Raw genomic sequence first — 27,897 nt, 5'->3', positions numbered from 1 at the left:
ACTATGGGTTTTCTCCAAGAGAGCCCAGATAAACTGGAGGGGGTCTTGGGCTCATTATCTAGGGTAAGGAAGACAGGGCCTTGCTGTTCACAGGCTGGAACCGTATCAGTGACTTCTAGCCCAGGTCTCCCTAGTGGATTTGTAAACACACAATAGCTGATTAGGGTCTCTGAAAAATAAGCTTTAGATTTCTTAATTTCAACCTCATTAACCCTATGGGGACAACCTCAGAAAGAGTCCACAGCTTTCCTCAGATTCAAGTCCAGATCCTTAGAAGGGTAAAAATTAGTATTTGGCAGTAAGGATGACTTCTGTACTTCCTCAGGTCTTTCCTCACTCATGATAGGTTTGGCATCCCTCGTAAGGAAATAGTTCTATTCTCAACAAATGTAATTATTTTTCTGCCTGCCTTCCTCACTGGATGCTGAGCTCCGCCAAAGTAAAACATTTATGCATTTCAGTAGCTTTATCTCTTGAACACAGTGCCTAATACATATTGCATTCTGAATGAGTTTATTCAATCAATAAGTGAACAGAAGCAAAGACAGCTAATTGACAACTGAAGGATACTGTATAAAATATCTAAAAAGAACTGAACACCTTTCTTCCCAACGAATAAATGATTGTAATATGGTAAGAAAATGACTTTCAGAATGTTACCATGCACACGTTAAGTTTCTTGGGGTATTTTAGAAAATGCTTCTTCCAACAGGATGAAGTTAGGTTTTGTTTTTTTAAGATTTTATTTGTCCATTTGACAGAGAGAGCACAAGCAGGGTGAGCTGCAGAGGGAGAGAGAGAGAGAAGCAGGTTCCCTCGAGAGCAGGGAGCCCGGTGAGGGGCTCCATGTGGGACTTGATCCCAGGACCATGGGATCACGACCTAAGCCAAAGGCAGAGGCCCAACCGACTGAGCGACCCAGGTGCCCCCCTCAACAGGGTGAAGTTTAACTCAAGAGGATATTAAACATCAGCTCAATCTGAAGCAGAGAAAGGTCCTTTAAGAAATATACCAGAAAGTCGGAGTAGTGACTGTGGGCAAGGCCTGTTGGTTTTGTTCACTTAACTGGGGAAAATTACTGGAGATACACAATGTTTCCAAGCCACCATAAAATGTAGCATTTATACATAACTACATTTCCTTCACAAGTCACTAAGAAAGGTGGGCAAATGGTGGCAAAGTATAAAAATTGTTTCAGCAAACAAGGTCGAGCTACTGACACTCCTGGGCAGGAATCAGGTTTTCTTAATCAGGTATTTGATATATGTTTATAGAATGAATCAATGACCTTGTTAGCTGTTGGATTGATAAGAAAATACTTAAATGCCTTGTACTAGTCCCTTAACAGATAAATGAGGCATCCAGAGTAGTTAAAATGTCATGTTTCATAAATAAGCTTTTTTTAGGAAACAAGAATTTACACTATTAAAATGCTTTTATATGGGAGGATATAATTTCATCTAGAAGTGCAAATATTTATAGAAGTGTTATGTAATTTTCTATAACAGGTTTATCCTAATATGAAGTGTTTTCCTCCACTGTAGGCTTCTACAAGTGAACTAGAAAAGACAATTAGATGACTTGGAATGTGGGGCTCCACAAATCTGGAAGCCAGTGCAATAAACAGCAATGATCTTTTGTAATACCAAGCAAACCTCTTGTTAATCTAAATAAAACTTCAATTGATATTTAAAAACATACTAAGAATTCTACACTTTTTGTGTTATTTTACTCATTAAAGATTAGGGATCTACTGAACTTGATGTCATGGAAATAGCTCCGTTTCTTCAAAGTGTTCCACTTTCCTTGTAATCTGTTTGATCTTACCAAGGAAGTCAGAAGTAACAGGTCAGTGGCAGTTAGTAAGGGTATGGAGAGCTATCTTCCCAGATGCCTACACTAGTACTTACATATGGGAAGCCAAACATGCTCTCTACCATACTACATTTTTGTTGATTCTAGTAAGGCTAGAGTTAGAGACAGTATTATTAGGATGATTCTTTTAAAATTAAATGTTATAGACCTATTAAAAAAAGTATTTCCTCCCCCTGAAACCACTGAACTGAATTTGGTATTAATAATTGCCCAGCATTTGTCTATACTTTTACTATCCATACAGATTGTTTGACACAGATTGTACCTAACAAGATCATTTCTCTATCTCTAATTACTGAGGAATGTGTCCTATCTCCATCATTAATTGGCTGTACACCTTCACACAAGGTATTTAAGCTGTCTGGGTTGTGGTTTCCTTTAGTAACATGAATAATGTGATAATTCAAGTGATATGAATGAGTAACAGGATAATTTCCAAAGTTGCCTTTTGCTCATATACAATTCCTATATGAAAAGAAATGGGTCTTGGGACGCCTGGGTGGTTCAGTCGTTAAGCATCTGCCTTCGGCTCAGGTCATGATCCCAGGGTCCTGGGATTGAGTCCCACATCAGGCTCCCTGCTCAGCAGGAAGCCTGCTTCTCTCTCTCCCACTCCCCCTGTTTGTGTTCCTGCTCTCATGCTCTCTCTGTCAAATTAATAAATAAAATCTTAAAAAAAAAAAGAAATGGGTCTTTTAAAAAAAGACTATATTATGCTAATACACTTAGTATACTAAAATTGAAATTAATTTTAAGGCAAAAACATGCAAAGCTGAACATAACATTATGGTAATTTGGTAACAATGAATGCCACTTAAAATTATATACAACCTTTCTTTTATGTAGGTGAAGATGTCTTCAAACTTTTCACATTTATAAAAATATTCTTATGAATGACTTAAGAATTGGCAGAATATATATGTAGTAAAGAGCTTGAGCTCTAGACTCAGATACATCCAAATTCAAATCCTGACCCTGCTATTTACTGGCTACGTGAAATCTAGTCAAATAACTTGACTCCTCTAACACATATATTCCTCCTTTAAAATAAAGGTCATTAGGCATCTGCCTTCGGCTCAGGTCATGATCCCAGGGTCTTGAGATTGAGCCCCACATCGGGCTCCCTGCTCACCGGGAAGCCTGCTTCTCCCTCTCCCACTCCCCCTGCTTGTGTTCCCTCTCTCACTGTGTCTGTGTCAAATAAATAAAATCTTTAAAAAATAAGTAAATAAAATAAAGATCACTTAGTCATTTTAATGTCAAAGGATTGCTATGGCAGCATACAGGTGGATTTGGGTGGATTTTTTTTTCTTTTTTGCCATTTTAGTAAACACTGCCAGAAAATAATTTACTTTGGGGAGCCTGGGTTGCTCAGTTGTTGGGCGTCTGCCTTTGGCTCGGGTCATGATCCCAGAGTCCTGGGACTGAGCCCTATGTTGGGCTCCCTACTCCACGGGAAGCCTGCTTCTCCCTCTCCCATTCCCCCTGCTTGTGTTCCCTCTCTCGCTGTTTCTGTCAAATAAATAAAATCTTAAACAAAATAATAATTTACTTCTTCAGATCTGTGAATATCAGTGGATATTGTAACAAAGATAGCCTATCTAACCCTATGAACTCCCCCCAAAATTCTACATTACATTAAAGACATATCTAGTTTAAAATCAGAACCACAAGAAACTGGGACTCCTGGGTGGCTCAATTGGTTAAGTGTCTGCCTATGGCTTGGGTCGTGTCACGACCTGCATTGGGCCCCCTGCTCAGTGGGGAGCCTGCTTCACCCTCTGCCTGCCTCTCTCCCTGCTTGTGTTCTCTCTCTCTCTGACAAGTAAATAAAATCTTAAAAAAAAAACCACAAGAAACAGCAAGTGTTGGCGAGGATGCGGAGAAAAAGGAACCCTCTTGCACTGTTGGTGGGAATGCAAACTTGTGCAGTCACTGTGGAAAATGGTATGGAGGTCCCTCAAAAAGTTAAAAATAGAACTATGCTAAAATTCAGTAATTGCACTACTGGCATTTACCCCTAAAATACAAAAACCCTAATTCAAAGGGATACATGCAACCCCTATGTTTGTGGCAGCATTATTTACAATAGCCAAACTATGGAAACAGCCCAAGTGTCCATCAATAGATGAATGGATAAAGAAGATATGGTATATATATATATATATATATATATATATATACACACACACAATGGAATATTATTCGGCCATAAAAAATGAAATCTTGCCATTTGCAACGACATGGATGGAACTAGAGAATAATGCTTAGTGAAGTAAGTCAGAGAAAGACAAACACCATATGATTTCACTCATGTGGAATTTAAGAAACAAAACAAAGAAAAAAGACAAACCAAGAAACAGCCTCTTAACTAGACAGAACAAACTGATGGTTACCAGAGGGGAGGTGGATGGGGGGAATGAGTGAAACAGGTGATGGGGATTAAGGGGTGCACTTGCTGTGAAGAGAACTGAGTGATGTATGGAATTGCTGAATCGCTATATTGTACAACTGAAACTAATATCACACATTAACTCTATCAGCATTAAAATGAAAATCTTAAAAAGTAAATTTAGCTTATATAACAAAATACTAATTAACATAGTGGGTTTTTTTTTTTACAGCTCACACCCCATCCTCTACCTCTTATCAGTATGTTTGATACTAGAAAACTATGATAGTCTAAAACTCTCAGTATTAAATAAAAGTTCCTTTTATTAGCAGTTTCTCATTAATTTGGATTTCACTTGCCTTTTGAAACCTGATTCCAATTAGTGGCTCTTTAAATAAAAGAAATAATTGAATATTGCTTGCATATGCAGAGTCTCAAATGTCATTTTTTTTTCCTTTTAGAAGTTATAGTAGTATAAAGATTATTTCTCCTTATATTTGCTTTATATAAGCAAATGACTTTTCAAGATTAGAATACAGAAGAATTTTTGTGAAAAGATTTCAATGTTATCAGAAATACCCAGATGGTATTTGGTTTGCTGGGTTGTTTGTTCAATTATGCAATTATGTATATTTTATATCAATTTAAACTTTCATTTGTTCTTTTCCCCAATAATGCTAGGAAGCATTTTGATATATTATTATGCATCGATGACAATAGTTTCAAAATGGCCAGTCGAAATTCAAAGGACAAAGCAAATACCAGTCATCTATTCATAGAAAATCTATTATGTTTTTCTGCATTCTATGCAGAATTAAAAATCTTACATAACTCAAGTTTCTACCCTAATAATCTCTAGGTAATTGTCACAGCCAGGTTTTGTTTTCGTGGTTTCCAATGTAAAAAGATCATCATGTCTTAGACAAGACCCGGAGGCAGCTTCATCTAAGAGGAAAACAAAACTGAACTACTTAGCATATGAAGAAATATGCTTTCTTCCTTCCTCATGGTATTTCTGAACTATCATTTTTGCCAGAGGTAACAGCTCCACCTTTCCCAACCTGTATCTGTCCAGATCTGGCTAAAGTAGCACTCTACTACAATGCTTTTCTTGACATCCAACTTGCTTCCCACAAAACTAATTGGTTCCTTCTCTATGTCACCTTTCTACCTTACATTTACATCTTTCATGCATTTAAGTCACTGTTATAACTAATTTTTAAATGAGTGTTTCTATGCAAGCTTATCTTTTTGGAGATAGTGTCCATGTCATACATTTTTCTGTGTTTTTTTCCCTTTTCCTCCATCTCCAAAGAGACCCTGGTACATGGTAGAAGTTCAGTCTTTGTTCTTGAACTGACAATTAGGTATACCTTGAGTCTAAATTTTAGTATTAGCAAGATTATTGTTAAAACAGAAAGGAATTTCTTAAAACTTTGTTCGATGAGGTAAAAGCAAGGATCAAAATGGTTAGGAACGTCATAACTTGTCTTCTAGGCTTTGGTTGGCCTCTCATATTTTTCCTGTTTGAGGAGTAATCTAACCACCTGAGTTACACAAGGAGAGAAATTTGGCAGAGATTGATCCCAGAGACTTGATCACTAATGTTACACCCATCCCAAGGGAGAATGCCTGAAGCATGAATGTATCCTCCTTGGAACCAGGGCTGAAAATAAGTGAGGGACCAATACTTGATGCTACTTCCTTCTTTGTCCACTACATCTAATAAATAAGCCTCTTTACCTTTGCTTCAACTACCTAGTGTATGCATACTACAATTGAGCCCAGACTGGGTGAGTTAAGAAAAACATTTAGATAACTCTGACAAAGGCTCATTCAGAGAACATTTAAAACAAGAAATTCTTCTTTGTCCTATAAAAGTTAGACTTCTAGACACTACAGATACGATGAAATTTATACCAGTCTACACTAAATGAGAAAAACAGACTGGTATATTTTCTAGCTAACTTGATATTCACTTTTTTTTAAGATTTTATTTATTGGAAAGAGAGCAAGAGAGGGAGAGAAAGCACCAAGGGAGAGGGAGAAGCAGACTCCCTGCTGAGCAGAGAGCCAGATGCGAGGCTTTATCCCAGGACCCCTAGATCATGACCTTACACTTAACTGAGCTATCCAGGCACCCCTTTTTTTTGGCATTAAAATACACTTTCTTTTAAGAAATTATATAATAACTGTAGCTCTAGCTCTTTGTGAAGATGAGGACCATATCCTAGGGACAGATGAAGCCTGGGTCCCTAAGAGTGTAGAACAAAACCACTCTCCGAGCCCTAGACTGCCTCGATTTCAACTTGTAAGAGAACTAAACTCCTAACTGGCTTAATCCACTGTTAACTTGGCTCTCAATTGCAGCCAAGTATACATATTACTTCCTAGACCTTTGTGATAGGAACATTTTTTGAGATATACTGCATTACAGTCTACTGATGAGACCAACCTTATTTTCCATATATTAGAGGCTAAAGTGCCCTGCTTGAGGAATACCAATCCATTAAAGATGGAAGTCACACTTTAAGAAGACATTTACTTTAAATATTTGGAATATAACATATCCATTAAGATAAATGCTGATATAAAATTTATAGAGTGTTTATTATCTAATACTGACTGAAAGGTTTTGTCTAAAGATTCTATTCTATACATGGATAGGTTGGGGAAAAAGATTCCTGGTTACCATGAAATCTGTATGCAATTTCTAAAGGATTCTAACATAGCTTTAATACAAAGTACTTCACTTAGAATATTTCAACAAACTCTTAATTGGCAGCATCTACATGTTTTAATGCTCTGAATACCCACAAAGTCTTATTATAATTAGACACATCACTATTTTACATAAAGCAAATTGTATTTCTAATTTTTTCTCTATTAGAATTTATTAGTTTCCTTAAGATACTTTTTTTAAAGAGCTAACATTGGAAAACTTGTTTGCCCATCAGAAATAAAAATCTGGATAATTAGTATATTTTTAATATATGCTTTTACAGCATTTCAAAAGCAAATCTTAATTCAAACCAATACCTATAAAAGGAAATAAAAAAACTTACTTTCAAGAGTTTGCATATGGCAGAGAGAGCAGGTCACATTTAAATTTTAACAACATAAACTATTGTATAATAAATATAAAATAAAGAAATAGTGATAGCTATCATCAAGGGTGAAAACATCATATAAACTTAAAGAGGCTGCTTTCTGAAACATCACTGATGTAATCTGAGGCTTCTTTATCAATTTCATTTACAGAAACAATCTCTGCAGTCAAATTTATCATTCGCTTTCATGCCCCCACATGAGAAGTAGTAGGTGAATATCTGTAGGAATACAATTTATTGTCTGCTCCTCCACTCAGAAGTAACTGTGTAAAGGGAGAGGAAAAAAAAAATTTAAGTAAACATAATTATAAACATAAATACCGACTGATTACAGAAGGAATTATGGATGAGCAGTTAACTCGCATTTAGAGTTAATACTTAGATGGACCAATTACATCAATTTTCACTACCATATTATAATACACTATATTAAAACTTTAAAAGTGATCATTTAAATTTGGTTGAGGCATGATATGCTATTGTACTTTCTATGAAGTATTTGCTAAGAAATGTAATAAAATTTAAAAGTCTGAGGTGTGATATAGTTTTACCTATTTAAGAAAATTAAGTTTTATAGGAGAGTATCTTAACTGTTTGCAGGTAAATGGATATTACAAATTATTCAAGTAGCCCTAGGACCTGTATTTGGAAAGAATTCTTTAGCAATAACAGCTAATATACATAAAAATAAGTAAATTGTAATTCTTTAAGCACATTTTTATAGTCTAGACTTATTCTGCAAGATTTTTTAAGGGAGAAATACTTAGAACTAACTGGACTAGTGGAGCAAATTTATGGATTTAAAACATTTCATTAAAATACTTGAGAAAAAAACCACTTCAAAATTTTCAAATTTTACCACTCCTAATTATAAAGAACAAATTTGTTTCTTCTTTGAAAGCAATGTGAGATTTTTATGACTAATATTAAGGGAAACTTAGAATACAGAATTTTAATTATCAGCCACATTGAAACTAGTAACTCCCTAAATACACACCAGATTTATTCTCTATTTTTCCTCTTTACCAAATAACTAATAAATTCTTACCCCAGTGTCTGTCCAGTCTACACTCAGAACTTTGTCTTCATGAGCAGCCAGATCATAGAGAGGAGCTTTACAACTAAAAGATCAAAGTATTACCATGTTATATGCATTTCACAATATTAAAAAAACATTTGACTAACCGTATTTTTCTGAAAACTTTACAGACTTTACCATCCTTGCCCCAATAACCAGTTAATCTTAAGATCCTGAGTATTTACTTGACCATCTCTCCTGATCTTCCCCTATCATTAGCAGAATACAGAAATTTACTACAACAAATATTTAGGAAAAATACTATTTATTTATGAGTATTTATTCATAATTAGGCCCATTTTCACACTTCCTTGACCCTCAAATCATAGCTTTATATATCCTTTGTCCATCCATGTATATGCTGATAACTCTCAAGTTTATATCTTTAGTCCAAACTTCTTCCCTGATTTTGATATGCATATCCAATTGCCCATCATCTGGATGTCTCATGGCCCTACAAATTTAAAACAACCCAAACAAAACTCTTGATGTTCCCTCATAAATCTGTTTCTCTACTCTTTTTCCATCACAGTAAATTGCACCAGTAATGGCGCAATTGCTCAGGCAGAAAATAATGGGCATTATCCTTTGATTTCTATCTCCATATTCTGTCCATGAGCTAATAGTGCTGTCTTCAAAATATACCTAGAATCCAACCTAGAACCTCCCTGCTTCCATTCTTCCTAACCTCTTTAGAGCCTGCACAAAGCCTTCCCCATTATACTTAGAATGGAACCCAAGTTCCTTACCATGGTCCATAGGGTCCTGCTCAGTATAACTACTACCTGCTTCATCTCCAGCCACTCTTTTCCTTGCTTACGCCATTCCATCAACACAGGCCCTCTTGCTATTTTGCCAAGATTTTCCCCACCTTATCTGCTGTTTCCTCTAACCATGATTTGTGCATGGCTAATACCTTCCCATTGTTCAATTCACTAGGAAATCACTTTCAAAGAAGAGCCCATTCCTAAAGAAGTATCCCCTTTACTCTGCTTTACTTTCTTCACATCACTTACTACTATTATCAGAAACTATATGCTAATTGCTACATAAAGTATCCAACTAAAATGTAAACAACCTTCTAGATATTAACAAATCATGCATCATAAGGATGTCAGAATACAGATTTAGGTAAACAACAAACAGGTATTTGATTAATACATCTCCACTCTACTTGTAAAAATATTTAAGTAAATTGTGTATGAATTTCATTGGGGGTACTCTGTATATACTAGTATCAAAAAAGAAAACTTTAATATCTAGTTAGCTTTTAAAATATGTATTTTATTTATTTATTTAATTTTCTATTAACATATAATTTATTATTTGATTACAGTTCCATTTATTTAGAGACCATTGGCCTTCTATATTATATTTATATTAAGGTTCAAGATAATAAGATAATTTTTTTCAGAATGCAAAAAATAACCTATCAACATGAAGAAAATCCCTTTGACCATGGCTTTTCTTTCTGACACCAATATTTATCATCTCAGGTCATATAACCAAAAACTTTTCTTTTACCCTTCTGCTTCTGGATAATCTTTTCAGCATTCATTTCATTTTCTCTGTATATAATAAGTAATTGATGTATTTTCTTTGTAGATTATAAATAGGATATACCTTCTTGTATCCCACAGTTTGACGATATTATCTAAAGAACCTGAAATCAGCTGCTGCTCATGGGTAGGAGACCACTTTAATGATGTGACCCAGCCTGTATGTGAGGTTAGGGACAGCGACACCAAAGAACCATCTAACAAAATAAAAAAGATAATAATTATTGAATTTTAGAAGAGAAGTAGGCAGAACCCAAAACAATGTTTGTAGAAAATTCTTTTTATACACATCTCTAGTGAGAGGAGAAACTGATGTTATTTACACATATTTCTCCTCCAGTGATTTACACAACTCACCTTTAGTTCGGGGATCCCACAGTCTGATATGCCTATCTGTGCTTCCAGATGCTAAACGTTTACAAAGTGGAGAATAGGAGATACAATTAAACACCTTATTTCCTGTCTGAAAAACAAAGAGGAAAGAACATTTAACCATGGTGGGCTAGAAATAACCATCTTTAGATGGCTCAAAGTTAAACAGAGAATCACTGAATTTATGTCTTACCAAAGTTGACTTAAGACTGCCAGACTCTACATCCCACACCCTAATTGTGTGGTCCCAAGATGCACTGCAGATTTCTTCAGCATCTGACCATAGAACCGAAGAAATTGCTTCCTTGTGGCCAGAGAGGGTCACTATGGGAGTCTAGAAATGAAAGATACCCAAAAGGAAAAGCGAAAAGCATTTTCAGTTTAGAATAATTGAAACAATAACAATAGTTATTTACTTCTGAAGCCCATATGCCAGATGCTTTAGCTTTCATATCCTGCCTTATTTCTTCTTTACAACAATCCTCCAAAACAGATATGTATTTTTATTTTATAGATGAAGACAATGCAGCTGAGAAAGAGAACTTGCTCAAGGTCATACAGCTTACACATGGCAGATTTAAGTTTGAACCCAAATATTACTCCAAAGTTTGTAGTCTTTCCTCTATAGCCTGCTGCTTTCCCATTTGTTCTACTTTTTATTTTGAAAAGTATTAATATTAACCCTAACTTGGAGCGCCTGGGTGGCTCAGTTGTTAGGTGTCCTCCTTCGGCTCAGGTCATGATCCCAGGGTCCTGGGATCGAGCCCCACATCGGGCTCCCTACTCAGCAGGAAGCCTGCTTCTCCCTCTCCCACTCCCCCTGCTTGTGTTCCCTCTCTTGCTGTGTCTTTCTCTGTCAAATAAATAAATAAAAATCTTTAAAAAAAAAATATTAACCCTAACTTAACTCTCTCATATGTATATGTTATATGTAGAAGTTAGCTGAAAAAGTGCTGGGGTCAGGAAGATCTAGGTTTGAGTCAAGGTGCTGCCTTTTTCTTCCTAACTCTTCCAGGTAAATGAATCTCAACAGGTTACTCTCACCCCTTCTTCAACATCCTTTAAGTTCTATTATCCAGTCTTTAAATAGTGCCCATGGTTCATTTATTAGTACTCCAAAATCTCTAATGTTTTTCTCAAAATTAAAATCCCCAAATTAGGTGTAATGTCTATCTTAAATATAAAGAACACATGAAAGAGAGAGGAAAAGAGTTCTGAAATGGGAGACATTAATCTATTTTATTAACTTTGTTATATTTAACCTCCTTAAATATTATCACCTCATCTGTAACGTGAGGGGCTTATATCAGATCATAGATCAGCAAAGTTTCTCATAAAGGTCCAGAAAGTATTTTAGCCTCTCTAGTCTCTGTTGTTCGTTGTTTTTAAACCGCTTAAAAATCATGCTCTCTGTAGTACAAAAATACTTACCCTTGTTAGTCCCAACTGCTCTGTTTTCTGTTTCTTTCTTGGTCGATTTGTGGATTCCTCCATTTCATCTTCTTCATCTGTAGGAACTGTATCACAAAAAATAGATTTGACATGTTAAAAATTTATGATAAATATTAATTGCAAACGATTATTTATTTATTTATTTATTTAAAGTAATCCCCTACACTCAACATGGGGCTTGAACTCATGACCCCAAGATCAGGAGTTAGATGCACTACCAAGCCAGCCAGGCGCCCCCTGATTGCAAATAGTCTTAAAAGAATTCTTATTTTAAGTCAATCAGAGAAAGACATGTATCATATGACCTCACTGATATGAGGAATTCTTAATCTCAGGAACAAACTGAGGGTTGCTGGAGTGGTCGGGGGTGGGAGGGATGGGGTGGCTGGGTGATGGACATTGGGGAAGATATGTGCTACCGTGAGCGCTGTGAATTGTGTAAGACTGTTGAATCACAGATCTGTACTTCTGAAACAAATAACGCAACATATGTTAAGAAAAAAGAAAAAGAAGAAGATAGCAGGAGAGGAAGAATGAAGGGGAGTAAGTCAGAGGGGGAGACGAACCAGGAGAGATGATGGACTCTGAAAAACAAACTGAGGTTTCTGGAGGGGAGGAGGGTGGGGGGATGGGTTAGCCTGGTGATGGGTATTGAGGAGGGCACGTTCTGCATGGAGCACTGGGTGTTATGAATAAACAATGAATCATGGGGGCGCCTGGGTGGCTCAGTTGGTTGAGCGACTGCCTTCGGCTCAGGTCATGATCCTGGAGTCCCGGGATCGAGTCCCACATCGGGCTTCCTGCTCAGCAGGGAGTCTGCTTCTCCCTCTGACCCTCTCCCCTCTCATGTGCTCTCTCTCTCTCATTCTCTCTCTCAAATGAATAAATAAAATCTTTAAAAAAAAAAAAAACAATGAATCATGGAACAGTACACCAAAACAAATTATGTAATATATGGTGATTAACATAACAATAAAAAAATTAAAAAAAAAAAGAATTCTTATTTTTCCGGGTATATGTTTTCTCCATGTTATCTCAACTGGTTAGGGAACGGATATTCTTCCTTATTCTGGTTAACAGAAATTTATATATAAAAACAATACCTGGGTTATCAATCTTCCAAAAGGAGAAAGCAAAAACCAGAGTACACTAAAATCCTAATGTCTAACTGGTTGATATTTTGCTATATCTTTAAGAGCATCATTATGAATACTCATCACTTTACCCTATCTATGAAAAACTGCTTACTCTTAGTTGTAGGAGAGTTCGCCCACACTGCATTTGTATTATGAAGGAATGACAAGGTTAAGAAAACACATTAAAAGAAGATACAATCCAGTCATGTTTATTTTTCTTGACTATTTCACTTTTCTAACGATGAATTAGAAGTATTTTAGACAATAAAATATTCCACAAAAGGAGAATTATCCAAATAAACCAGAAACTTTCTGCCTCAAAACTGTTTGCTTTAAGAGGTGCCTGCATGGCTCAGTCGGTTAAGTGTCCAACTCTTGATTTCGGCTCAGGTCATGATCTCAGGGTCATGAGATCAAGCCCCAAGCTTCAGGCTCCACACTTGGCAGAAGTCTGCCTGAGATTCTCTCTCTCCCTCTGCCTTGCACTCTCTCTCTCTCTAAAATAAACCTTAAAAAACAAAACAAAACTATCTGCTTTAAGCTTTACTGGGAAATCTACTGGATTGACTTCTATATTTCTCACCATCTGACACTGCTCAGGCTCTTCTTGATCTAACTCTACTTTGTGAACTGTATTTAGGGTATTATACTGTAATACAGCAGTTCCCTCAGAAGTAACAGGGATTCTGCTCTGTTTACCTGTTTAAATAATTCTAGACTACCAGTTCTTTTTAATTTAAATATCTGTGGGTCTTCCCCCTCTTTTCTCCTATTATCAAGGTAACCTTCCTCTAAGAGTCCTCCCTCCTCCAACTCTTTCTCTTCTAATTGTTCCTTCTATGTTTTCAAAGTAAAAAAATTAAGTTTGGTAAAACTGCATTAAAATTTTTTTTAAGTAAATCAACTTAACTAAGAAATTTCTCTAACAGTGGAGTGTATCAAAATGACTCAAAGTATTTTTATTTCCAGGTTCTGGAATAAGAGAACTCTGAGAACTAAGGCAGTTATGTCCTATTACATCAATCATGTTGTTGGTTACTTGCAGCAATTCAGTGACATGGTTCAATAAATAAGAGAGTGGTAAATAGAAACACTTTTTTAAACACAAAGAAGTATATTCATTTTTCTCTATATGCTCCTTTATTTGTATCCTCAAAAGCTCTGGTTCATTTTTATGGAAAAATGTGTGTTAAATAGTCTTTCACTGAAATTCTTTTTTTTTTTTTAAGATTTTATTATTTGAGAGAGAGAATGAGATAGAGAGAGAGAGCATGAGATGCGGGGAGGGTCAGAGGGAGAAGCAGACTCCCCGCCGAGCAGGGAGCCCGACGCGGGACTCGATCCTGGGACTCCAGGATCATGACCCTAGCCTAAGGCAGTCGCCTAACCAACCAAGCCACCCATGCGCCCTTTCACTGAAATTCTTGAAACACCATTAATAAGTCAAAGTACAACAAATATTTAATTTACCTGTAGACCAGATCTTTAGCATCTTATCCCAGGAGGCACTGCAAAACTAAAAAGATATATATAAAGAGAAAAAGAGTATGTAATAAAACCTACCATATTATTTGCCTTGTTTTTTCTATTATAACTTTTAAAACCTTTACTTTGTTCTGAAATCCTTTACTACTATGGTATCTGCATGGCTTCCTAGTCTCCTAGAAGTTTTATCCTCAATCTCAAGGCAATAGAAGGAGCTTACATTCTTATATGGCCCTGTGCCCTGGCTATGGTTGCTTAGATAGAGGTGGACAACTGGTCTACACTGTGCACACAAGTCTCTTTCTCCTTCAGGACCTTTTTTTGAAAACTTGTGTTTCAGAGAGTTGAAGTTAGTCTTTTTCAGGGACTGATGGTATAGGATGTAAAACCTAGGAATACTGAAAACCAGACTGCTTTTTTTTACTGCCATGTGGAAAAAGCCAGTTTGAGGTAAAAGAGAATAAAGTCAACTTAGGGAGATGAGTGTGTGTGGGGGGGGTGTTGCCCCCATTCAAGCTCAATTCCTTTGGTTCCTGAGACCCAAATGCTGGTGATGTGATTTTCACTCCTTCCTGGATCTCACAATCTTTTAAGCTAAAAAAAGTTCAAGATGAGATTCTCTCTTACGGCCAAAGGATAGGGTATGATAATTCATTTAAGTTTTGACTTGACAATAGGAAAGCCTTATTTATGGCTCAATATGAATAATCATAAATCTTTACCTCTGAATGCATGAAATATCCTCTGTTATGCTAACTGGCAAAGAAATGCTGAAGAAACACTCTTAAATCCAGAATTTTCAATGTGTTTTTAGGGAACTTTCAAATGGCAAGAGAATTTGTAATCCCTCGTAAGTCAACAAAGTGTTATACTCTGGTTTGTTTCCTTTTAACTAACTTGGACCATTTTGTCATGATAGAGTAAATCAGCAATACTAGTAAAACAACCTCTATTAACACTAACCTTAGTGTATGCTAAGGCTTAGATGATCAACTAGACATTTTCACTAGACAGCACTGAGTAGCTCGAAGATTGAAAATGTCAATCACTATAATTAAAGAATGTTACACCGCTTGTTTACCTGATTTCATAAAATTTCTGCAGTTTAACATAAAGTCTAAATCAGAGAAACCCAGACTGAGGAAGTGAATCTTTCTCTTATTTTAAGACTATTTACTTTGGGTTCAAAATCATATTCTTTAATTATCGATTGTTATGAAAGTAGGACAATCACAATGAATACATGAAGAAAAAATTGTTTGCATAAGAAGCTCAAACTCTAATTCAACAGTACTAGTACTAGTACAACTAGTACAACACACCAGCTACTTACTTTAGTTCCCGTGCTATCAACAGCTATAGAATCCACACTTCCGGCATGGCCTCTGCAGCAGTGCAGGGCTTTCACTTTGTTTCTCTCCACATTCCATTCCCATAAGAGAATCGTCTGATCCATAGAAGCACTCAGTAGTAGGCAAGACAAACTATCTGGAGAAAGGAGAACAGAAGAATAAGAACAAATTAGTATAAAAATTTAAAATACATTATGTTCTGAAAGTGAAGAATTGACTTTTTTGTTGTTGAGAAAGACATTAGCCAGCTTTGAAAAAGAAGTAATTTATGGTATAAAAGGATGATTCTTCAAAACTACTATAAAACAGGAGTTTGACCCAGTATTAACTTGAAAGTATATTTTATCTAAGTTAGTAAGGATTTAACTCTACCACTTACAGATTTTCTTACATAATCTTTTTCTTCCTGAGCACTGTATGTTTGAAAGATTTCACAAAAACTGAGGTATGAGGCCCTTCCTACACTGTCCCCATTCTGCCCCAGCACTGAAAATGGCTTATTTCCAATTGCCTATGCAGGATTCCTTTCAGTTTAGGCAAAGAGTCCTAACCTTTTTTCACCCAGGCCACATCTTTTACAACATCTGTATGTCCCACAATTGTCATTATTGACTTTCCTTCCAAGGACCAGATCCGAGAAGTCTTATCATAAGAACCAGTCAAAATCCTAGGAAGAGAAAAAAAAATCGTATGAAATAGAAAAAACAGCTTTTTCAAAACCTGAAATCAATTATATTTCTAAAGCAATGACAAAGTAAACCTTCAGGATTATACTTAAAATTTTTTTAGCATGAAGACTAAGATTTCAGAACACACTAGAATAGATCAGAAGAGGTTACATTTGACTTTTCCTGACCTAAAGATAAAAATGTAACTGAAAAACCCTAGATTTCATTTTTACTACTGTTGTAAACATTACAACTCTCAGGGAACTTGCTTGTAAGGCTTAACAGTCCTTTGTACTGAACTAGTGAAAACCTTTTAATAGAAAAACAGTAAAATCATCTAAAGTAAAAGTAAAACCAGTAAAAACATCACTTGGGTAACAACTCCAGGAAGATATTCTTTGAAAGAAGTAAGCCTGTACTATGATCCACTCTCAAGGGGCTTTTCTACAAGTAAGGCCAGTGAGGGTTTGCTCTGGGCCATCCATACCTGCTCGAATCTAGTCTACCCTTTTTAGTCCTAAAATAGCATGATCTGCACTTCATGGTAGTAGGCTAGGAGATCTGTGGCTATAAAAGGTTTTCTTTCCCCTCTATGAAACAAATTTATCTTTGGTCTTATAAGCAACACACAAATGCCCTAAGACACTTTTCTTTTTCAACAGATAAATGCCACTACAACATCTTGAGACAGAAAAGAAAACCTATTAATAGATGTTTCTTCTTAAACTGAACAGAAAGATCTTTGGTATGGTCACCGATACATACAAAATTACTTTTACAAAGAACACAGAGTCAATCAGAAAAATATTCACATAGTACACTTGAAAAAGACTGTAATAAAATGGATAGAAGAACATTCATATGGCAATACCATTCCTCTGCCCCTCGGACAGAACTGATCCAGTCATCATGGAACATGCATTGCTCTGGCTGAGGGGCAGTATACTTCTCCACATATTCCAATTCCACAACCTCTTCCTAGTCAAAGAGAAAAACCAGAAATCAATCAGGCGGGACAGTTTTAAAACAGTACACTGTGAAAATAAAGGACTCCCAGTTTAATAGGTCTCCTTCATGTCAGTCCCCTACATAACTCAGAAAATTTGGAGCCATGCAAAAGGTGAAAAACTTTATCTGACCTAAAAGTAGTATTAAGAAACACTAATGACCTTGGAAAATTTATGCCAAAAGTGGGGGAGGGGAGAGAAAATAAAAGAAACTTTAAAAATAAAATCATAAAAGCATTCTGTTTAATGAGGATGATGAAAAAGTTCTGGATATGGACAGTAATGATGCATGTATAATATTGTGAATGTACTTAATGCCACTGAATTATACACCTAAAGATGGTTAAAATGATAAATTGCGGTACATTTTATCACAGTTCTAAAACCTGCCTAAAAGTATAAAAGCAATTATAAATTTTATTTTAAATTATAAAAGCAATATTAAGGAAATTAAATATTAGAGGAAAGGGGAACCACTATAAATCACAATAACCTAATCCATAAGTTTTTATATGTGCACAATCCTTTTGTACACCTTTATTAGTAAACATATATTTGTTATTCCCTTTCTTGACAATTCTTCCACAAATATGAAAATTCCTTCCCATACCCATTCATCTGCATTTCTTAATACACCTTCAGAAGAGGGGATTTCAAAATTTAATACACAAAAACTGAAGTTCAAATTTCTAGAAAAAAAAACAATCAAAAAAATCTTGGTTGCTAAAGATTCAGGTGATTCTAAAAGTTTTCTACATTATCTGAGAACACCGGACATAAAATAGAGCAGGTAAACATTTGAACTTACTGATGAGATGTTTTCCAGTTCCATGTGTTTGAGCAAGGGCATTCGCAGAAACTGGCCCTTGATAAGGAAGTCGAACTCCACATGTTTGTGGAACTCTAAAGAAAATGCATAATAAAATGATCACAACAGCAAAGGTATATGAGAAATCCCCAAACCTATTTTCCCTATTATCCCCAGTGTGGCCTCTGAGTTTCTCCAGAATTTTTCATGGTAAAATCAGGCCATGTATTCCAATACACTATGTGATTTTTAAGAACAGAGTACTTTCTTCTGTTGCTATAATTTTTTATTGGTGGTACTGGTATAATTATCTCCATTTAAACAAACTTTTTATTCAATGGATAATTTCAAATATATATAAAAGTAGAAATAACATTATGAATCCCCATCCCCATCACATATTATGACAATTACCAACTTATGGGCAATCATCTAAACACCTCATTCCACGCCTCTGCTGGTTTATTTTAAATCAAACCCTAGAAATGCTATCATTTTATCTGTAAATGCTTTAGTATTTCTAAAATATAAAGACTTAAAAAAATAGTGGCGATGATAAAAAATTTAATCATTATTCCTTTTAATATCAAATAGCCAATGTTCATGTTTCCTTGTTTTATAAATGTCTTTTCACAGTGAGTTTTTTAGAATTAGCATCCAAAGTCCACACATTATATTTGATTAATATGTCTTATTTAATCTTTAACAGTTCCCCCTCCTCCTTTTTCCCCCTTGCCATTTATTTGTAAAAGACACTGGGTCATCTGTCTTCTAAATATTTCTTACATTCTGGATTTGATTACATCTCCAAGGTGTCCCTTAACATGTTTCCTCTACCACCTACATGTCCTGTACACTAGGCAGACCTAAACACTTGATTAGATTTCAGGTTTGCTTTGTTTTTTTTTTTTTTGGTAAGAATATTTACACACAGTATTATGTGTTTCCTACTGCATCACACCAGGAAGTGCATTATCTTGTTATATCTCTGTGATGTGAGAATCTGTATCTGGGCTCTGATGATGTCAGTCTTATCCCATCCATCATAATTTTCTGTCACCCTTTTAATTAATAGTTTTATCAGCTATTGATAATTACTACTTAACCCCATATTTCCCTTGGAGTTACAAAATGCTAAAAATTCTTCATTCTTTCTGAATTTATTAGCTAGGATACTTCTGAAAGAACTCTCATTGGATTATTTGGATTGTTAATTTTTAAAAATCTGAAATCTGAATCATTTGTATCTTCAACTCAAGAGCAATGACTTTATTATTTAATTTATAAAAAAAGAAACCAATGTTCATTCTACAAATTTAGAAAAATATGCAACTGTTTGGGCAACAAATATCCATATACTGGTAATGCAAAACATCTATTTCAAGAATTTTTTTTTTTAAGAGTGAAAGAGTGTGAGTGGGTGGGGAGAGGCAGAGGGAGAGAGAGAATCCCAAGCAGGTTCCACACCCAGCAAGGAGCCCAACGCAGGGCTCAATCTCACGACCCCTGAGATCATGACCCTAGCTGAAATCAAGAATTGGAGGCTTAATGGACTGAGCCACCCAGGCACCCCTATTATGTATTTGAATAATTCTTATTCCAGTTCAGAGACTTTTTCTTTTTTTCTTTTTTTAAAGATTTTATGTATTTATTTGTCAGCGAGAGAAAGAGCCCAAGCAGGGGGAGCGGCAGGCGGACCAGGCAAAACAGGCAGAGAGAGAAGCAGGCTCCCTGCTGAGCACAGAGCCCAATATGGGACTTGATCCCAGGACCCTGGGATCATGACCTGAGCCAAAGGAGTTGCTTAACCGACTGAGTCACCCAGGGGTCCCTCCCAGAGACTTTTTCAATAAGAAGAATATATGATAGTCTGGTAATTTAGAAGTAACTATGTATCAAAATCTCTATACATCAACAAATGAAGTAAAGATAAGGACCTATGGGAAATGCTTCGTGAATATCTCTGAATGAAGAACAATAGCTTGTTAGTAATGAAAAAAATTGCAGACCCTGCCACCTGCCCCATGGAAAAAAAAATTGTTCAAAAACATCTCAGGGGCACCTATCTGGTTCAGTTGGAAAACCATGAGACTCTTGTTCTTGGGGTCATGAATTCAAGTCCCACTATGGGTGTACAGATTACTAAAAAAAAGAAAAACAAAACAAAACATCATCTCAAACTTAACAAAAAAAATTATGCAGTTATTTGAAGATGGAGAAGGGGAAAACATTAGGCATTAGTTTATCACTCTCACCTCTCCATTCCTCCAACTAGGGTAGAATCAAAAGAATTCTGAAGCATCGGAAACCTCTGTTTAAAAATATGCTTGCTTTGTGGTGCCTGGGTGGCTCAGTAGGTTAAGGGTCTGCCTTCAGCTCAGGATGATCCTGGAGTTCCCAGGATCAAGCCCCACATCAGGCCCCCCCTTCATCGGGGAGTCGGCTTCTCCCTCTCCCTCCCTCAAATAAAATCTTTTAAAAAATAAAATGAAATAAAATAAAAACTTGTCAATGACATCACCATTTGGAAGCAAGCATATTTTAATTTTTTTAATTTATTTTATCTTTTTTAAAGATTTTACTTATTTGACAGAGAGAAATTGAGAGAGAGGGAGAGAGCATGCACAAGCAGGGGGAGTGGGAGAGGGAGAAGTAGGCTCCCTGCTGAGCAGGGTGCCTGAGGCGGGGCTCGATCCTAGGACCCTGGGATCATGACCCAAGCCAAAGGCAGACATTCAACCAACAAAGCCACCCAGGTGCCCCAACAAGTTTTGTTTTTAGAGAGCACACTTTATGTTTTTCTCAATGTTTCTGTTTAAATCTTCTATTTTTTGTATGTTTCATTAATTTTTAAAAAAAGTCTTATTACAGAAAATGTCAAACATAAGCAAAAGTGGAGAATAATATAATAAACCTTCATATACCTCTCACCCAATTTCAATAATTATCAACTCATGGGCAATCTTGTTTCATCAATATTTTTGCATACTCTGTTCATATTAATTTTATGGGCTACTTTATTTTCATACAACAGCATATGTTTAATATTTGTATCTTTTAAATGTTTTACTTGATACCCTTTATAAACCTTTATCCATTAATTTTTCAATGAATTCTAAATACTTAAAAAATACCAGTATTAATACTGGCATCTGTTATTACACAAAATAAATACTCAAATAGTGACACTGTCATTTTGCTTTGTAGAAGTGTAGCAAGTGGGCACCTGGGTGGCTCAGTTGGTTAAGCGACTGCTTTTGGCTCGGGTCATGATCCTGGAGTCCCGGGATCGAGTCCCGCATCGGGCTCCCTGCTCAGCGGGGAGTCTGCTTCTCCCTCTGACCCTCCCCCCTCTCATGCTCTCTCTCTCTCTCAAATAAATAAAATCTTTAAAAAAATTAAAAAAAGAAGTGTAGCAAGTAAGACCCAAGCACCTAGATGCCTGTTCTATGCCTACCCATCCCAACCCTCCCTAGCACAATCACAATGTCATAACTCTTACACTAAAATATTATTCCTAAATCTCAACCACCTTACCTCCACATTGCCTTAAAAGCAGATTAAACTGAAATAATTTTTTCTGAAAACTTCTATTTCAAAGCACTTAAAAAAGTATCATGCAGGGGCGCCTGGGTGGCTCAGCCGTTAAGTGTCTGCCTTCAGCTCAGGTCATGATCCCAGAGTCCTGGGATCGAGCCCTGTGTCGGGCTCCCTGCTCAGCAGGAAGCCTGCTTCTCCCTCTCCCACTCCCCCTGCTTGTGTTCCCTCTCTCACTGTGTCTCTCTCTGTCAAATAAATAAATAAAATCTTTAAAAAAAAAAAAGTATCATGCAGCAGGGAAACCCATGTTACAGTTTATAAATTTTACCATTACAAAATGCATACAGTATCATTAAAATAAGGCCAAAAGAGGGGGAAATTAAATAAAAATGTGATGTATTTTAGTGTAGTTAGTGGCACTGCACCCTCTCCTAACTTCTCAAAGCCTTTATACCTACCGTTTTTGGCCTCCAGCAATTTATTGATGATGTTACTAAGGTCAGCAATTTCAGAGGCTGCAGGAATTGAGAAGGGAACATCATCTACTGCATATCTGTAAAAAGGAAATGATACGTCAAAGTCAAGTCTACAGATATTTTAACAAATGTGCATTTATTCATTCAACAAGTATTTACTGGGTATTTAATACATGCCAGACATTTTGCTACATCGGGTTAACAAAAATCAATTAGCACATGATCTCTGTTCTCAGAAAGGGTCAGATAATCAAAATACAATAAAAGTACATAAGAACAATGTCTTTTTTTTATTATGTTATGTTAATCACCATACATTACATCATTAGTTTTTTTTTTTTTTAAAGATTTATTTATTTATTTGAGAGAGAGAATGAGATAGAGAGAGAGAGAACATGAGAGGGGGGAGGGTCAGAGGGAGAAGCAGACTCCCTGCTGAGCAGGGAGCCCTATGCGGGACTCGATCCTGGGACTCCAGGATCATGACCTGAGCCGAAGGCAGTCGCTTAACCAACTGAGCCACCCAGGCGCCCATACATCATTAGTTTTTGACGTAGTGTTCCATGATTTATTGTTTGCATAAAACACCCAATGCTCCATTCAGTATGTGCCCTCTTTAATACCCGTCACTAGGCTAACCCATTCCCCCACCCCTCTCCCCTCTAGAACCCTCAGTTTGGTTCTCAGAATCCATAGTCTCTCATGGTTCGTCTCCCCCTCCGATTTTCTCCCCTTCATTTTTCCCTTCCTATCTTCTTCTTCTTCTTCTTCTTTTTTTAACATATAACGTATTATTTGTTTCAGAGGTACAGGTCTGTGATTCAACAGTCTTACACAATTCACAGCAATGTCTTAAGTGAGATATAGAATGGGAGAACAAAGAAGCTGTAGATCATTTCAACCAAAGGATAGAAAAATGGGATGTAAAAGTATGCACAAGAAAGATCATTCTTAAGTTTTATCTGGAAAGTGACTTTGTCAGGTAACAGGGGTAGACAGAAGGGGTGCAGAAAAACAAGAAGAGCAGCAACCAATAGCTAAAAATTATTAAACTGCCCACTCAGCCTATTCCACAAAGTGTGATTTTGCTCTAGACAGTGACCAAAGGTAAGGTTAAGGAGATGTGCACAGAGTGGTTAATCTACTACGTGAACTAATTTTTACTTCTTTCCCTAGGCAATGAGGTACCACTGTAGTAGTCCTAATTAAAGAATAATATCATCGGAATTTTGTTTCATTTGATCTTCTTGGCAGCACTGTTGAGACCGGATTAGAGGAACACACAACAAGGGTCAAATTAGAAAACTCTTGTAAGAGAGAATGGGAGAAAATATGTGCAAATCACATTTCTGATAAAGAACTTGTATCTAGAATATATAAAGTACGCTTACAACTCAATAATAAAAAGACAACTTAATTTAAAAAATGGGCAAAGAATTAAAAGACATTTCAACAAAGAAGATATACAAATGGCCAAAAGGCACAGGAAAAAGATGCTCCACATCATTATTCACCAAGGAAATGTAAATCAAACCACACAACATCAGCTTGCAGTCACTATAACAACTATAATAAAAAAGAACGAAGTGTTGGTGAGGAAGTAGAGAAATTCGAACCCTTATTCATTACTGATGGGAATGTGAAATGGTGCAGTTGCTCTGGGAAAACCTGGCAGTTCTTCAAAAAGTTAAACATGGAACTACCATTTGACCCAGCAACTCCACTTCTAAGTATATACCCAAGAGAAATGAAAATACATGTCCACAGAAAACCTTGTACACAGGGGTGCCTGGGTGGCTCAGATGGTTAAGCAACAGACTCTTGGTTTCAGCTCAGGTCATGATCTCAGAGTCATGAGATTGAGCCCCATGTCAGGTTCCAGGCTTAGCTCGGAGTCTGCTAGGGACTCTCTCTCCTCCTTCTGCCCCTTTCCCCTGTTCACTCTCTCTACCCATTCTAAAATAAATAAATCTTTAAAACAAGAACAATAAAACCTTGTAAAAAGTTCACATCACCACTACTCATAAGAGCCAAGAAGTGGAAACGATCCAAATATCCATCAACTTAAAAATTGGAAACAAAATTTGGTATCCCATATACCCATATAATGGAATATTATTTAGCCATAAAAAAGAATGAGTACTGATACATATTACAATATGGATGAACATTGTAAACATCATCCTAAGTGAAAGAAGGCAATCACAAAAGACTACATATTATATAATTACATTTATTTTTTTAAGATTTTATTTATTTGAGAGAGAGTGAAAGCTAGAGAAAGAGAGAAGCAGACTCCCCACTGAGCAGGGAGCCCGATGTGGGGCTCCATCCCAGGACTCCAGGACCATGACCTGAGCCGAAAGCAGTTGCTTAACCAACTGAGCCACCCAGGCACCCCTATATAATTACATTTATACGAAATGTCCATAACAGACAAATCCACAGAGACAGAAAGTAAATTAGTGGTTGTCAAGGGCTAGGGTTGGAAGGATTAGGGGGTAATAGCTAAATGGTGGTGGAAAATGTTCTAAAACTGTAGTGATGGTTATACAATTTTGCAAAAACTGAACACTTTATTTCTATTTTATTTTTTTAATTAAAAGATTTTATTTATTTATTTGACAAAGAGAGAGAGAGCACAAGCTCAGGGAGCAGGAGAGGGGAGAAGGACCCTGGGATCATGACCTGAGGCAAAGGCAGATGCTTAACTGACTGAGCCACTCAGGTACCCCAATATTGCACACTTTAACGTGTGAATTCTGTTGTATGTGAATTATATTTCAAGAAAGTTGTTACTACAAAAAAAAAAAAAGTCTAAAGCCTGATTTAAAGCCCTAGCTGTGGGGAATGGGAAGGTTTCAAAAGATGTTAAGGTAGAATCCAGGGGCTCATCAATACATGATACAATAAATCTCTTTTTGCCACAATGAGGGAGGGGGCTTCAGATCTTGTTAAAATGTAGATTTTCAATAAATAGGTCTGAGGTGGAGTCTGAGATTCTGCTTTTTCTAATAAGCTCCCAAGTGATGCTGATTCTGCTGATCTTCAAACTACACTTTTAGTAGTAAGGCTGCAATTATATATATATATGTATCAAACCTGAAAAAAAATCAGCAATAATTTAGGTTCTCCAAAAGGTAACAAAACCTAGAATTAAAGTTTTAGGTTTTTCTGGGGGCGCGTGGGTGGCTCATTCGGCTGAGCGTTCAACTCTCGGTTTTGGCTCAAGTCCTGATCTCATGAGTGGTGAGATGGAACCCTGTGTTGGGCTCAACACCCAGTGGGGAGTCCACTTGGAATTCTCTCTCTCTCTCTTGCTCCCCTGCCCCTCCCCCCACTTGCACATAGGTGCTCTCTCTCTCCAAAATAAATAAATCTTAAAAAAACCCTCCCAAAAAGTTTTTGGCTTTTTCTTTCGCTTATTATTTGGTCAGTAAAATGAGGGGGAGAAAGTAGCATAATTCATATACATGTATATGTAATTTATATACATGTGAAAAAAACTAGTCCCCCCCATTTTACTCACCAGAACATATTATGTATAAGAAGCAAAAACTTAATTTTTAGGTTTTGTTACCTTTTTGAAGAATTTAAACACACACACACATATATAATGTTTATCCATTTATCTCAGGGGTTAAAACATAGTGGTCTATTATTTCTTAAAAATTCATGTGAATCAACAATTATCTCAATAAAAATTTCAATTAGAAAAAAAATACAGTGGTCATGTTATTGTACCACATTCCTTGATGACCAAGTATAAATACTCATGTGCATTGATAATACAACTTATGTATCCCGTAAGCAACAAGAGGAGTGAATAGGATTTACCCAGTCAACTCATAAAACTACAAAGAATCAAAGACATCATCTTAATTGAGGCGGGAGTTTTCTAGTTTACCACTGATATTAGCTTGTTAATACAACAAATATTCATTATATATTATCAGTACAGGAAGAACTCGACAAACATTTGTTGACTCAGTCAATCCAAGAACTGTAATACACAGTCCCCTACCACCAAAAGACTTACACTATACCTGAAGAGACACTAAGAAAAATTAATAGTGTAATATACACCGCAATACAGTTAGGTTTCAAATGAATGCTACTGACCTAGGGACCATTAGTAAAAGTGCTCAAATATACATATACACACTCATATATATACACATACATGTGTAAGCATGTATATAAATACACATACCTGTCACTGAATTGACTTTATCAAAATACTCCTAAATACTCTTTATCAAAAACCAGTTCTACCAACCCCCTATTCAGAGATCCACTATCTAGCCTGGTTTAGAAAAACATCGTCTATCACCTACTTAAAAAGAAAATAAACCTGTGTTTTCAGAAACTGTGAAACACCACTAAAAGGCAGCCTGTAACGACTAGGTCCATTGTTCACTTTTAAAATTACGTATATGCTTCATTCAGGAAGCAAACTTGAAGCCCTTCAGATCCCTCTACACTCGCAATTCAAATTATACACAGCCTAGGAAGCTAGGCAAATAAGGATCTGTGATCTCAGAGGTCGATCCCGGAAAAATCCTGGCAAGGTATAGGTTCCGATTGTGCGGAAAACTCTATCAAGCCAGGAGTACAGGGGGTTAAAAAAAAAAAAAAAAAAAAGGCGGGGAGAAATTGAGAGCAAAGACAACCGAGGCTCCACAAAGTCATACGGAAGGAGTTCTTGGGAAGGAACCTCGGGAGGCGAGAGGAGAGGAAAGAAAAGGACGCTTACTTACTTCTTGTTGTCAGTGAAGAAGCGTGTCTGGAGCTGAGCCATGGCTAGGAGTACACACAAGGCTTGTCTACAGAAACGTAAGGGGTAATAGTCAGACAACAGGCTCTCTGGTCTCTTAAGACTACAAAGAGAGGCAGCTCAAAATTAGCTCGCACAGATACGCGAGAAGATGCAGTCTTCTGGGCTTCCGCTTTCCTTCCTCCGGCCTCCACAGCAACGAGACAACCACGAGGCTGCTCTTACACAGACACCCAGCCCACAAACATCAACTACCTAGTCCTAGATTTAGGAATCATCGATTAGTGAAGCATAGTTTTAAAGGCGGAGTGTCCCTAATTTTTTAAATTTCTTTTAATATATTTAGGCCTGTGGTCGATTATGAAGATACGGAAAGGCCCAATTCAAACTGTTTCTCTTTTTAATTTTAAGAGGTTGTCTTCCGAACCGATACTTCAAATACAGTTCCTAGACACTACCACTCCCAGAAAGCAGCGCTTCTCAGACGCTGTAACCACTGGGAATTGTAGTCTTTTTTGCCACGCTGCCCTCAGGATACCTTATTTACATTAAATTTTCCCAACTCCAGTCAGATATCTATTATATTTCCTCTGCCTTCACCTTTAATTTACTAAAGGCTTTTCGGCCTTATTTTCTTACGCATACTCCCAATCATAACCTCCCTCTACGGAGACTTTCGGAAGGCTCCCACCTCTAGCTTCAGGCTTTAGATCCAGGTTAGCGTCAGGGATACGGGAGAACGAATCAAAAAGGAAACGGACGACGGTGGCCGATAGTGGTCTAGTCTCACAGTACTGCGCTGCGCGCTCT

The 27,897-nt window shown here is 36.6% G+C and overlaps 1 protein-coding gene across 1 annotated transcript; it reads right to left on the bottom strand.

Annotated features, from left to right (window-relative positions):
• Positions 1–496: 496 nt before the first annotated feature.
• WDR12 (WD repeat domain 12) lies at positions 497–27,878 on the bottom strand. Its single transcript, XM_028112184.2, has 14 exons — positions 27,779–27,878; positions 27,071–27,136; positions 22,293–22,387; positions 18,295–18,389; positions 17,351–17,457; positions 16,363–16,478; positions 15,793–15,947; positions 14,445–14,490; positions 11,818–11,903; positions 10,580–10,720; positions 10,372–10,477; positions 10,079–10,211; positions 8,426–8,498; positions 497–7,640 (listed from the first exon to the last, which is right to left on the bottom strand). The coding sequence occupies exons 2-14, from the start codon at positions 27,109–27,111 to the stop codon at positions 7,563–7,565; spliced, it is 1,272 nt and encodes a 423-aa protein (XP_027967985.1). The 5' UTR covers positions 27,112–27,136; positions 27,779–27,878; the 3' UTR covers positions 497–7,562.
• Between the last annotated feature and the right edge of the window lie 19 nt (positions 27,879–27,897).

This window comes from Eumetopias jubatus, unplaced genomic scaffold (genome assembly GCF_037043125.1).
Source record: "Eumetopias jubatus isolate StellerSeaLion01/CBP00866 unplaced genomic scaffold, mEumJub1_p1.0 scaffold_3, whole genome shotgun sequence".
In the NCBI taxonomy this organism is placed as follows: Eukaryota; Metazoa; Chordata; class Mammalia; order Carnivora; family Otariidae; genus Eumetopias; species Eumetopias jubatus.
Note: the sequence above shows the minus strand (reverse complement) of the source record. Positions and strands in the feature narration are given on the sequence as shown.

Excerpts from the sequence above, each read along its gene's own strand:
- WDR12 (XM_028112184.2), bottom strand. The coding sequence starts at position 27,111 with ATGGCTCAGCTCCAGACACGCTTCTTCACTGACAACAAGAA. Across the intron at positions 16,479-17,350 it reads GTCCGAGGGGCAGAGGAATG|GATTTTGACTGGTTCTTATG; the intron begins GTATTGCCATAT and ends TTCTCTTCCTAG. Across the intron at positions 15,948-16,362 it reads TGTGGCCTGGGTGAAAAAAG|ATAGTTTGTCTTGCCTACTA; the intron begins GTTAGGACTCTT and ends TCCTTTCTCCAG.